The 12,548-nt window shown below is 42.0% G+C and overlaps 1 protein-coding gene across 3 annotated transcripts in view; it reads left to right on the forward strand.

Annotated features, from left to right (window-relative positions):
* The window catches only part of RTN4 (reticulon 4), a 77,227-nt gene that overhangs the window by 29,063 nt on the left and 35,616 nt on the right, over positions 1-12,548 (forward strand). The window contains exon 1 of one of the 3 annotated variants that reach the window (XM_089682710.1): positions 2,616-2,775. The exons of the other annotated variants lie outside the window; for them this stretch is intronic. Within the exon in view, the coding sequence (XP_089538836.1) occupies positions 2,760-2,775 (16 nt within the window). The 5' untranslated portion in view covers positions 2,616-2,759. Of the gene's footprint in view, positions 1-2,615; positions 2,776-12,548 lie in introns of those variants that run through there. 3 annotated transcript variants of the gene reach the window in all.

Here is a 12,548-nt window from a genome sequence, read left to right on the forward strand (position 1 = left end):
CTGAAGTTGATCAGTAGACCCTGCTGGACCACATTTCTATTGGTGTATGGCCTCCTTAAGTCTCGATCATTGGAATATAATTTGGTTCAGGGGTCTCCAAACTATGGCCCTCCTGGTGTTGAGGAACTGCAAGTCCCATGAGGCCTTGCAAGACTAACATCCACAGGCAAGACTTCAAGAGGCAGTGGCATGATGGGACTTGTAGTACTTCAACAGCTGGAGGGCCATCATTTGGAGACCCTTGTTTTAGTTGTTGGAATTTTTCTTTTGACTTGATTTGGGATTATGGAATTAAAGGTTACATTTCAGGCCTTTTTCAAGCATTTTGCTTTTCATGATCATTACATTTTCCAGTCACCTGATTGGCCACATTGCCATGTATGTGTATGTATATAATATAGATGTGTGTGTAAAATATAATTATATATATATATATATATATATATATATATATATATATATATATATATATATATACACACACACACACACACACTTACAGTGCAGAACACCACGTAGTACATACGGTTATGGCTGAGATGGGCAGTCTGTTCAATGTTGGAGCACACAAGACTGCATTCGGTTTACTACAGACTCATGTACAACTCTATTGCTAGTCTTTCATGTGATCATTAGAAAGTTCAAGTATGATTGTTCTCTTGGCTGCATTCTACATGCAGTTGGAAAGTATGGTGTACTATGGTGATTCCCGATTTCCCATAGATTGTTCATGTCTGAAAGGTTAGTCTCTTGGAGAGAGTATTTTTTTTTTTTTCCCTTTTATCTGCTGCCTATCCATTTTTCTTTTTTCTTTTCAGACTCTGTATCCTTTTGTATAGATGTTAGATTGCTGCATCCTGATAACTTGAAGCCAACTCTGGGAAACCATTCTATTATCCCTTGCAGTGGGGCTGCACTCAGTCTTCAGGGTAATTGCTTGTTTAGGGTCTAAGAGGCAAAGAACTGAAGATTATCCACTCTGTTCTGCTAGATCGGTCCCTGTAGCGTCTTCTCCCCCATTCTCCATCGTTCTCAGGTCCTGATGTCAGGATTGATGCACAATCCACAGCCCTGCATTGGGTGTGATGACATTGAGGGGCAGCCTAATGCTGGAGCATGGGGGTGGCGCAGTCTGCCAGGGGAGCAGAGGATTGGTATGTAAATGTGGTTTTACGCTCCCATAGAATAAATGTCTAGCTAACACCTTGCTTTGCGGGTGGAGCCCCACTGCTAGGGAGAATTTTCAAGTTTCCTGAGTTGGGCTTTAAGTGATTTTTGACCACCACCTCATGCCTATGGGTGTCCGGAGATGCTGCTGCCTAGCAGGGCTCAGGGAAAATAATTTGATGGGTTAGTAAATGCTGTTCAAGAACAGTAATTTTCTTGGAAATAAGCCAGAACGGTATAAACTTGAACTCTAGAGCCAGATAATGGTGTATGGCATTGGTGTAGTACAGCAGTCTCTAAACTGTAGCCCGGGGGCTGGATATGGTCCTTTGCTTGCCTTTATCTGGCCCTTGGGCCACTTCTTCCCACTGATACAACACACTGTTCCTCCCACTGACACCAGTGATGAGGCGCACTGCTCCTCCCACTGACACCAGTGATGGGGCGCACTGCTCCTCCCACTGACACCAGTGATGGGGCGCACTGTTCCTTCCCCTAATAACAAAGATGCATTGTTTTCTCCAACTGATGCCAGGACAATTTCTTTTCCCACTGATCCTTTGTTTATAAAGTTTGGAGACCTCTGGTGTAGTGAAGGAGGGTGTCCTGGCCATTGTTTGATTTGGGTCAGCCTTCGCTAAGGGTGTTAGTTGGTATTAGTGGATGATCTGACTATGCTTGAAAATGTGGTTGACATCTCGATTGGTGTTCGTTGATATTAGAGGATGGTTGGATGTGTGGGTTTGCAACGATCTCCCTGGGACATTCGGGTCTACCATGAAAATGTTTCTGATCTTGTGAATGGAGGTAGGAGGAGGAGATGATGGATGCTGGCAGATGCTACCACTTATTTTAGGGGTGGATGGTAACCATTCTGGCAGATTTTAGTCAGAAGATTGGCTGGGCAAGATCGAAAGAGTGGCCAGTAGAATAGGTGTCTTCCCTTATTAGATATAAGGCGGTCTCGTAATATGGCCCAAAAAAAAAAAAAAAAAAGTTTGACTTATTAATGTTTTATATTGGTGGGCTTTTTGGCATGTTTTTATTGGATGGCCATCTCTTTATATGCGGTTTTCAAGGAAATATGTATGTTATGAGATCTCATTCCAGAAACCTAGATTTGTGATAGGCATTTCCTTGCATCATTCTTTATGGTGATATTCTATATTGAGCATTCTCTCGAGGTGTGACCATTGCTAAATGAATAGATCCCCTTTGTGTAGACGTCTGAACTGTTCTCAGCTGACTGCATTGACCAATTTCTAGGTTACAGGCAGCTTTCTTTTTCTCTAAAAATCTATGCATTGGCCAAGGAAAGGAACTGCTTCTGGCACAACTTCATTGTACTGTTCACCCTCCCCTCCCCCCTCCGTGTGCCCTGCGTGTGCAATGATTGCAGCTCTCTCATTGACTGAATGCGGTGGCTCAGCAGCTTGGTAGTCTGGGGTCCGAGGGGTGTGTTCTGTCCATGGCTGAGTCACACAGCAGGCAGTTACGTGTTCTTTCTGACCTCCTGAACGCTCCAGCAGGAAGTGAAAGGAGCTCCAGTTAGTCAGCTGTGGAAGGTCTCCCTGCATGCGGCAAGCCTCAAGATGGACTCCAAAGCCGGTCAGTGCATCCTCTGAGCTTCTCTATGGGCTTCACAAAGTGCCTTCACCCAGTGCTGTGCTGCATGCCTAAATGTTAGCAACCATTGCTGCTCCTACAAGACTTTTTTGTCTGCTACTTTAGTAGATCAGCCTTTTGCATGAATGCATGTGAAAACTTTTTACTTTCCTTTTTCGGGAAAAAAAAAAAAAAGTGTGTGTTGGTGATAACTAGTATTGTGCTTCTGGTACAACGTGGGCTTGGTGTTCGCTGTGGGAGCTTTACATGGACGGCATAGATGCGGGCGGCTATTTTTAGTGCTAGCAGATGCCACTTTTTCATCCTTGCTTACCAAGTGACGGCAGCTGCAGCTGTTTAACAACTACTTTTTACTTTTATCATCATTAAACAGCCGATTTCTTGTCTTTTCATTGATGTTTCATTTGTCTGGCTTATTTCAGTGTAATTGTAAAGAAAAAAAAAATGTGGAGGGTAATTGGCATGTTTCCTGTGTCTGGTCTATTGGATGCAAGTGCGGCTATCGATTTACAAAAACGTACGGTTTAGGTAGGCTCTGCTTCATCAGAAAGCACATGGAGGCTTATTTTATGGAGCTGTTAACTTTGCCAAATGTCCATATACTGAGCTTAGCTGGGAAGATTTCACCCTGGAAATAATTGTAATTGGTTACTAATAGAGGGACTACAGGCGTACCTCGGTTTATGAATTGAATGCATTATTCGGGACGTTTCGTATTGCGAAAAATTCGTAAACAGTAACACGGTTTCCTATAGGAATGCATTGAAAGCCAATCAATCTGTTCCGGAGGTCAGAAAAAAGTGAAAAAAAAAGTCTTATCTGTTAAACTTTGTAAAATGATTAAAAATTAATTCGTAAATGCATTGAAAACCAATTAATCCGTTCCGGAGGTCAGAAAAAAGAAAAAAAGTGTTTTATCTGTTCAAAACTCTTTATAAAGTGCACTTTAAAGGCATAAATACTGTACAGGGACATAATTAAAAAAAAAAATCTGTAAATGCATTGAAAACCAATTAACTTTTTTCTGACCTCCTGAATAGATGAAGTCTGATCTGTTCAAACTCTTTATGCCTTTAAAGTGCACTTTATAAAGAGTTTGAACAGATAAGACTTAACTTTTTTCTGACCTCCTGACTAGATTAATTGGTTTTCAATGCATTTACAATTTTTTTAATCGTGTACCTGTAGAGTATTTATGCCTTTAAAGTGCACTTTATAAATACTCTACAGGTACATGATTAAAAAAAATTGTAAATGCATTGAAAACCAATACATCCATTCCGGAAAAAGTAAAAAAAAAAAAAGACTTCTCTGTTTAAAACTCTTTATAAAGTGCACTTTAAAGGCACGGGGCTGGCACTATAAACCTCCCAGGCGGAATGCATCCTGGGGAAACTTGCTTCGTATTGCGAAAAAAAAAAAGTAAACCGAGGCATTATTTTCAATGGATTTTCATTCGTAAACCGAAAATTACATTAACTGAGATGTTCATAAACCGAGTTACGACCGTACTTACACTGACTTGTTTGTGAAAGTTTAATACTTGTTTTCCTGTATAGTAAGTCACTGACATAATATGCAGGTGGAAGCTGACTTCACTGGCTGCATGCTTATTCCAAGGCAGTGACTTGCCAAGCTGTGATGCAAAAGTCATTTTCTTTAGAGTACGTTAACACCAGGTGTGGTAGGACTGCACTGGGTAGCTATTCCAGAACAGTCCCCACTGCAAGACCTGGTCTCTTACCAGGCTGGTGCACTGGAAAGAAAGTACAACATGCACTTCTTCTTTCTTTTTTCTTTCGCGCAGTGTAATGCAGTCCACCACTTCGCACTGCGCTGTGGCGAAAAGAATTTATGCAACCGCTGTTGTGAATGAACCCTTTGAAATTGCACCTTCAAGAATAAGTTAGCAGCATTTCCCATGTTTGTCTGATGTGGTCACACCATCAAGTCCTACTTCTGTAGGCTGTATTACATTTTTAAAAATACCTAATATGGGGACGTTTATTGGTATTTAATGAAAAATATGGTTTTATCTGTGAAAGATTATTCCAACGTAATGAATTTCATAGTTTGGCATGTAGGGGCTGGTGGTCCTCGATGTATGACTTTGCATGGGCTGGTTATACAGTAAAGTGTTTCCATTGACATGTGTAGGAGGTTCTTAATGTGTAGACCAGGGTTTCTCAACTAGGATTCCATGGAACCCTGGGGTTCCTCCAGAGGTTGTTAGGGGTTCCTGAACAGGGTTTCTCAACTAGGATTCCATGGAACCCTAGGGTTCCTCCAGAGGTTGTTAGGGGTTCCTGAACAATGAGCAATTTCTGCCTCTAAGATAGGTTCCCATTGATCTTTTTAGCTATCTGTAAGGGGGTAATTCTTCCCATTGACTACTAGTGTAAGCAGCATCCTTCCCCCTGACCATCACACTAATGTATTATGAGTTTGTTCATAGTCATTTTTAGCAGGGGGTTCCCTGAAACCAGAAAGTTATTTCAAGGGTTCCTCTGAGTTGAAAAGGTTGAGAAATGCTGATGAAGACTTTGGCAGCCATAGGGTGCTTCACGTGGCACTTGGTTTTAATGAGTGGAGCGTTGGGCCTCACTGCTTCCGTGATTGATAGATGTAGAGATCTGTGAACACCTAGTTTCATGTGTTTGGTCTCCGTAAAGGAGGAGGTTATATTGGGAATAACCAAAATGGATTTGCTTTAGTGCACATTTTTACAGATTTAAATAAATGTAGCGTCTTGTTATGGTGATCTGTTAGATTGAGATTAGAAATGACTGATCTGCCTCTTTTTTGTTTTATATAGACTATGGAGGAGGTGGGGGATTTAGATGTTTCTTGACTTGATTTTATCAATCCAAAGTCAGTTCAGAAAAAGCACCACTCTATTATAGGCTAAATATGCCCCTTCCAATGGTGCACTACAGTGGATTTCTCGTTTACACTGAACACCAAAGCCAAGTCTTTTATGGTATGGTGGGTTTCACACCTTCGAGTGGCTATGAAGGTAACCATCATTGTTTGTTTAAAACTTTGAGAAATTTCTTTTATATTGATAAATATGTTGTTGGTTCATTGTAAGGGACCGAGCCACCCATTGATTCTTGTAGCTCTCTGGGACTCCATTAGTGTGATTCTCCTGCCATAGTTCACAGGCCTCTTCCTAATCTGTAGATTCTTCTAATAAAATGGGGGCATATTCATTCCTCCTATTGCAATTTTTGAAATGCGTTTTCATAGTCATGCAACCCAACCAGGATCGCTTGTAGTACTCTAGCAATGAAGTTGCTAACAAAATTTCAAGAGAGTTGGCTGCAGAAAATGTTCCAGCAAGCTGGAAAATCTCTGAACTAGCAGTCCTCTCACAGGTTATTGGGCTCCCATCTTATAACTGGTTGAGGATGGCGAAGAGGAGAAGCAACTCCTTTACTAAAGAGTGAATTAAAGCTTGTACATTATTATTATTATACAGGATTTATATAACGCCAACAGTTTGCTCAGCACTTTACAATATAGCAACAATACAGTTCAATACAAGAGGGATTGGAGGGCCTTGCTCCTTGGAGTTTACAATCTAGGTACATGGTAAAATACTTGCGCAGCATTAGTGCTGCACAAAGATCTGGTGTTCAGACATGATGAAATGTGTGATTTGATGCTGGTGATGACCCCTGTTTGTACATATCATCACTTGCATAGCTGCTCACCCTTAACCTTTTGTGATTAGTGCACATGCATCACGGGTTGATGTATACTAGCATTTACCTCTGGGATCATTGTGCTTGCTGAGATGAGACGTGGTGCAGACCTATATGTACTTATTGCATTCAAAGTTTCTGATGTTGAGTTTTGATGGTGTAATGTGTGCTTTTATGCTGACCAGTGTTTGTACATATCTGTACTTGCACAGCTACTCACCTTTACCTTTTTGTGATCACATCACATGCATCACGGGTCGCTGTACACTAGCATTTACCTCTGGGCTCATTGTGCTTGCTGAAGAAAGATGTGGCGCTGACCTCTATGTGCTTGTTGCATTCACATTTCTGGAGTCATTGTAGACTTGCACCCCGGTCATGATCAGGTCTCAAGCAGCAAGACTCCCTTCTTACTCTTGCTCTTAAGAAATTTTCACCTTGAATTGCTTGAACTTACCTGCATTAGAAACTTTATTTTTTTTTTAATCTTGCTTGGTACACTATAGTCTATTTGCTTGCTAAAATGTAACCAGGGTTTAACTGCCCTACTGACGCAAGCTCTTGTTACATGATTTCACTGGACATATAGCACCTGAACATCAGCTAGATACTATCCCTGTCTTCTATATTAAGAGAGCTGCAGACCTTTCCTGCCCTTCGTATTCCATGGATTAAAGATTGGAGGAGTCAGCATGGTGTCGTTTTCAGGCTGCCATGTGTTCCCTTCATGGCTTTTCTACCCTGCTGTTCTGTAGACCCAATTCTGGTGCTCATTAACATACTCCTCCAGCTTCGGTGGAGGGCTCCTGTATTAACTCACTGCTCATGGTAACCAATCAGGTAATCACTCATTAGTCTGTCTATACTAGGCTAAGCAAAGCTGCTGCGTATTTGCTGTAATTGCTCCTCAGGCTTTAAAAAAAAAAAAAAAAAAAAAAAAAAAAAGCCTCTTAGGAGGTAATTACCTGCTTGATGGATGTGGGTATCTGCGTAGTGCACATTACAGCAATTGTATGATGCTCTAATGCTTGGTAATAAATTATGGATCTCTTCAGAGTGCCTGAAAGATGACCTGTTTGTGGCACACTTAGCAACTAGTCGGGCTCTTCCTTTCTTCCTCTAGCTTGTAGTAGGAAATGACAGTAGTTCTGACACCTCAGTAAGGAATTGGATACCAGGCCATTACATCTACCCAAAAATCCTTTGGTTAGCTCTGACCCAAAGGAAACCCTTTAAGATGTCTGTGTAGAGGGAATATTTGTCTTGAATAGTAGTAAGTAATTTTAAATATTCAAACTGGGAAATATGCTTTTTCCTTAGTATTTAAAAAATAAATATGTATTTTTTTTTATATATAGATGTATTTGATTTTTTTTATTTAATATCATGAATTTTAATAAAAAAAAAAAAAATACAATCCAGTAATATAAAATAACTTTTATTGAAAGTAATGCGTTTTTGCATTGAAGTTAGTGGGACGCGACTTTTTTGCATTGAAGTCAGTTATTATCTGCTTCTTTTTTTTTTTTTTTGGAGAGAACAGACAGCCCTCTTTTCGGACAATAACTAAGAATAGATAGATAGATATAGAGAGATAGATAGAGATATAGATAGATAGAGATAGAGATATATATATATAGATAGATAGATATAATTTTTTTTATTTATATATTTTTAAATTCTGACTGCACTTATGCTTTGAGTAAAAATGGGCATTTGTAGGCTATGGTTTGGACAATATATGTTAATTGAGGTTTTTGTAAATGGAATATCCACCTTAGACCAGAATAGTTGGCAAGCTAACTAAATTCCAAAGTGGATTAATTTCCATCTAGACATCTAGAATGAACGGAAGCTGATAATGGTCTGAGTAATGCATTCTGTTTGTATTGTTACTGTGGGCTCATTGAGAGATTCAGATTTTTAGAGGCAAAATCATGGTAAGATTTCTTCAGACAACACCTTTTTGGTTTCCATTTTTTCTTTTTTTTTTTTTGTTTCCCCTAAAATTCATACATATACATTGGAAAAAGATTTGTTTGAATAGTCTGTTTTTTTTTTTTTTTTTATTTTTTTTATGCAGTGCTGTCACAAACCTGCTAGTCCACATCGGTGACCAGAACACTAGGTTTGTGATTCTAGCCCTGGTTCAAACTGAATGCAACTTTGGAGTCGCTCTACTTCACTTGAAGTGGTGTGATTTCCTGTGTGACTTGCCTGACCTCTGTGTGCATTTATGTACAGGTGTCTATATGTAAGTCACACCTGAAATCGCTGAAAATAGTGCAGGGACTATTGTGTGCAAGAGCTTGATATTGCACGCGCAATCCACTGATCGACAGGAAGGGAGGCGGGGCTAGCAGGAAACTACGTGCCACAATAGGAAAGATCCCAGCCGCTTCTCTGCCATGCTCTGCATAGGAAACCGGTACTGTAATGTGCCATGCTCCTGTGCCCCATAATTTGCCCTGAACACATGAATGGATGATCTGACTATGCTTGAAAATGTGGTTGACATCTCGATGGGTGTTCATTGATATTAGAGGATGATTGGATGTGTGGGTATGCAACGATCTCCCTGGGACATTCGGATCTACCAGAGGGTCTACAGAGAAAATGTTCCTGATCTTGTGAATGGAGGTAGGAGGAGGAGATGATGGATCCCACTGACGCCAGTGATGGGCCACTGTTCCTTCCCACTGACGCCAGTGACGGGCCACTGTTCCTTCCCACTGACGCCAGTGACGGGCCACTGTTCCTTCCCACTGACGCCAGTGACGGGCCACTGTTCCTTCCCACTGACGCCAGTGACGGGCCGCTGTTCCTTCCCACTGACGCCAGTGACGGGCCGCTGTTCCTTCCCACTGACGCCAGTGACGGGCCGCTGTTCCTTCCCACTGACGCCAGTGACGGGCCGCTGTTCCTTCCCACTGACGCCAGTGACGGGCCGCTGTTCCTTCCCACTGACGCCAGTGACGGGCCGCTGTTCCTTCCCACTGACGCCAGTGACGGGCCGCTGTTCCTTCCCACTGACGCCAGTGACGGGCCGCTGTTCCTTCCCACTGACGCCAGTGACGGGCCGCTGTTCCTTCCCACTGACGCCAGTGACGGGCCGCTGTTCCTTCCCACTGACGCCAGTGACGGGCCGCTGTTCCTTCCCACTGACGCCAGTGACGGGCCGCTGTTCCTTCCCACTGACGCCAGTGACGGGCCGCTGTTCCTTCCCACTGACGCCAGTGACGGGCCGCTGTTCCTTCCCACTCACGCCAGTGACGGGCCACTGTTCCTTCCCACTCACGCCAGTGACGGGCCACTGTTCCTTCCCACTGACGCCAGTGACGGGCCACTGTTCCTCCCACTGACCCTTCCCCTAATAACAAAGATGCATTGTTTTCTCAAACTGATGCCAGGACAATTTCTTTTCCCACTGGTCCTTTGTTTAGAAAGTTTGGAGACCTCTGGTGTAGTGAAGAAAGGTGTCCTGGCCATTGTTTGATTTGGGACAGCCTTCTCTAAGGCTGTTAGTTGGTATTAGTGGATGATCTGACTATGCTTGAAAATATAGTTGACATCTCAATGGGTGCTCATTGATATTAGAGAATGGTTGCAGGGATGAGGGTCTACAGAGAAAATGTTCCTGATCTTGTGAATGGAGGTAGGAGGAGATGATGGATGCTGGCAGATGCTACCACTTATTTTAGGGGTGAACGGTAACCATTCAGGCAGATTTTCGATCTTGCCCAGCCAGTCTTCTGACTAGAGTGGCCAGTAAAATAGGTGTCTTCCCTTTCGATATAAGTGGTCTCTTAATATGGCCCAAAAAAAAAACTGTTTAGTGGCTTTCTAATGTTGGTGGGCTTTTTGGCATGTTTTATTGGATGGCCATCTCTTTTATATGCTGTTTTTCAAGAAAATATGTACGTTATGGGACCTTATTCCAGAAACCTAGATTTGTGATAGGCAATTAATAGTCATTTCTTTGCATCATTATTTATGGTGATATTCTATACTGAGCCTTAATATTGATTCCATTATTTAATGCCATTTCTAAAAATAATTGCTGATTAAATCAACATCTCGCTGACCATACCAATGTTTCATGAGCTATAGATGTGAACATTATTTCAAGGGTTCCCCAAGATCTCAAGCACCCAGAAGTTTTTACCTTTTAATGCTTAGAATGCATGAAAGTGACACTGAAGGTTTGTTTATTTAAAAAAAAAAAACACATCATGGCTACCTGCCGGGTGTACTAGTTTTGCACAGATCCCGATCCTTCTCTTTTTGGGTTTCCCGCTGATGCTCCTGGCTCCTCCCCCTTGACCACCGCCCCCAATAGCAAGCCACTTGATATGAGGGCATTGGTGCGTGCTTGCTCCCAAGCCCCGCTCTCTGCCACCATAAGATACAAATGAAGAAACAGAAAAAGGACGCACCGACCTAGTGCATTATCGTTTAAAATAATTTATTAAAGAAACAAAAATAGGTATCATACTCACAATGGACATAATAACACAGGCATGTCAAACTGAACAAGACGTATGATCCAAACAACATCTGAGTCCATACGATGGAACCCTGGATGACAAACTGGCTAACGCGTTTCGAGGACAACCTCTTCCTCAGAGCCCTGAGGAAGTGGTTGTGTCTTCGAAACGCATTAGTGAGATACCTATTTTTGTTTCTTTAATAAATTATCATACTAACGCGTTTCGAGGACACAATCTCTTCCTCAGAGCCCTGAGGAAGAGGTTGTGTCCTCGAAACGCGTTAGCCAGTTGGTCATCCAGGGTTCCATCGTATGGACTCATGTTGTTTGGATCATACATCTTGTTCAGTTTGACATGGCTGTGTTATGTCCATTGTGAGTATAATACCTATTTTTGTTTCTTTAATAAATTATTTTAAACGATAATGCACTAGGTCGGTGCGCCCTTTTTCTGTTTCTCCATTTGTATCCAGTGTATCCGGACCACCCCGTTCTGTTGAGGGCAGCAAGCAGTGCATATTCCAGAACATTCCTATTGGGTCAGAGTCCCTTCCTAGCGCAGGAGTAAAGTGTTTGTTGTGTTTGCTATGCCACCATAACACTCGTCCCGCCTCTGCTTTCTCACTTTCTGTGATTGACAGCGGTGGGAGCCAATGAGGGGGGGGGGGGGGAAGCACACAGGTTATTTACCTTTATGCATAGAATGCGCTAAAAAACCTTCTATCTGTAGAACCACCTTACATATATTGGTACATAGAAAAGATTATAGAGCGAGCAATAAATGCAGTATATGATATTAAAATTATATTCAAATGAATTAAAAGCAGCTAGCACTCAAGGTATAGGTAACATTCCCAGAATCACAATTTCTAGAATATTAGCGCTGCACTAATATTTTAGAAATGTATTGGCACATACGGTACTAACACACAATAATTGTAAGTGTTGGGGGTCCTCGGCCATTCTCTCATAGGGGGTCCTCGGCCATTCTGTCATAGGGGTCAGTTGTGTGTAGTGCTGTTCTAGGAGAAGTAAGCAGCCGTTGCTACAAAGTTTTGGCCGTTTGCTCATGTTTGGCACATTCTCAGGGTGTTATTAGGTAATGAGCCTTTTCCATGTTTATCTTACTGTGAACTGAACCATATTTAGAAGCAAATGAAACACATTGTCAGATACGTGTTCTCTGTTCCCCTCACAACTATGTCTACGCTTGTATTTGCTGTCCTTGTGTTGTAACTCTTCCGTGTCCTTTAATGTGTTACATTGGCCATTGCATCAGCTCACGCTTCCGTTTGTGCAAAGTAAATTTATGTAGATTTTCTAAAAAGAACTTGGCTGAATTCCAGGGATGTCTATTTTTATCTAGTGATATTGGCCCGGCTCAATGCAACTACAGTATGTACATACCATACCTGGCCGACACCTCTAGAAGAAGGAAATCCTCAACCGCTACCCCAGTGATCTCCACTTGCCTCTGGATACCGTATCAAGTGGCTGCATTCTGAATGCAGGAGGTTGGCCGCTCGGCATTGGTGCCATTTAGAGAATGCTTTGCTTTT

The sequence above is a fragment of the Staurois parvus genome, unplaced genomic scaffold (genome assembly GCF_062004578.1).
Source record: "Staurois parvus isolate SC_StPar_1 unplaced genomic scaffold, SC_StPar_1.0 ptg000295l, whole genome shotgun sequence".
Taxonomy (NCBI): domain Eukaryota; kingdom Metazoa; phylum Chordata; class Amphibia; order Anura; family Ranidae; genus Staurois; species Staurois parvus.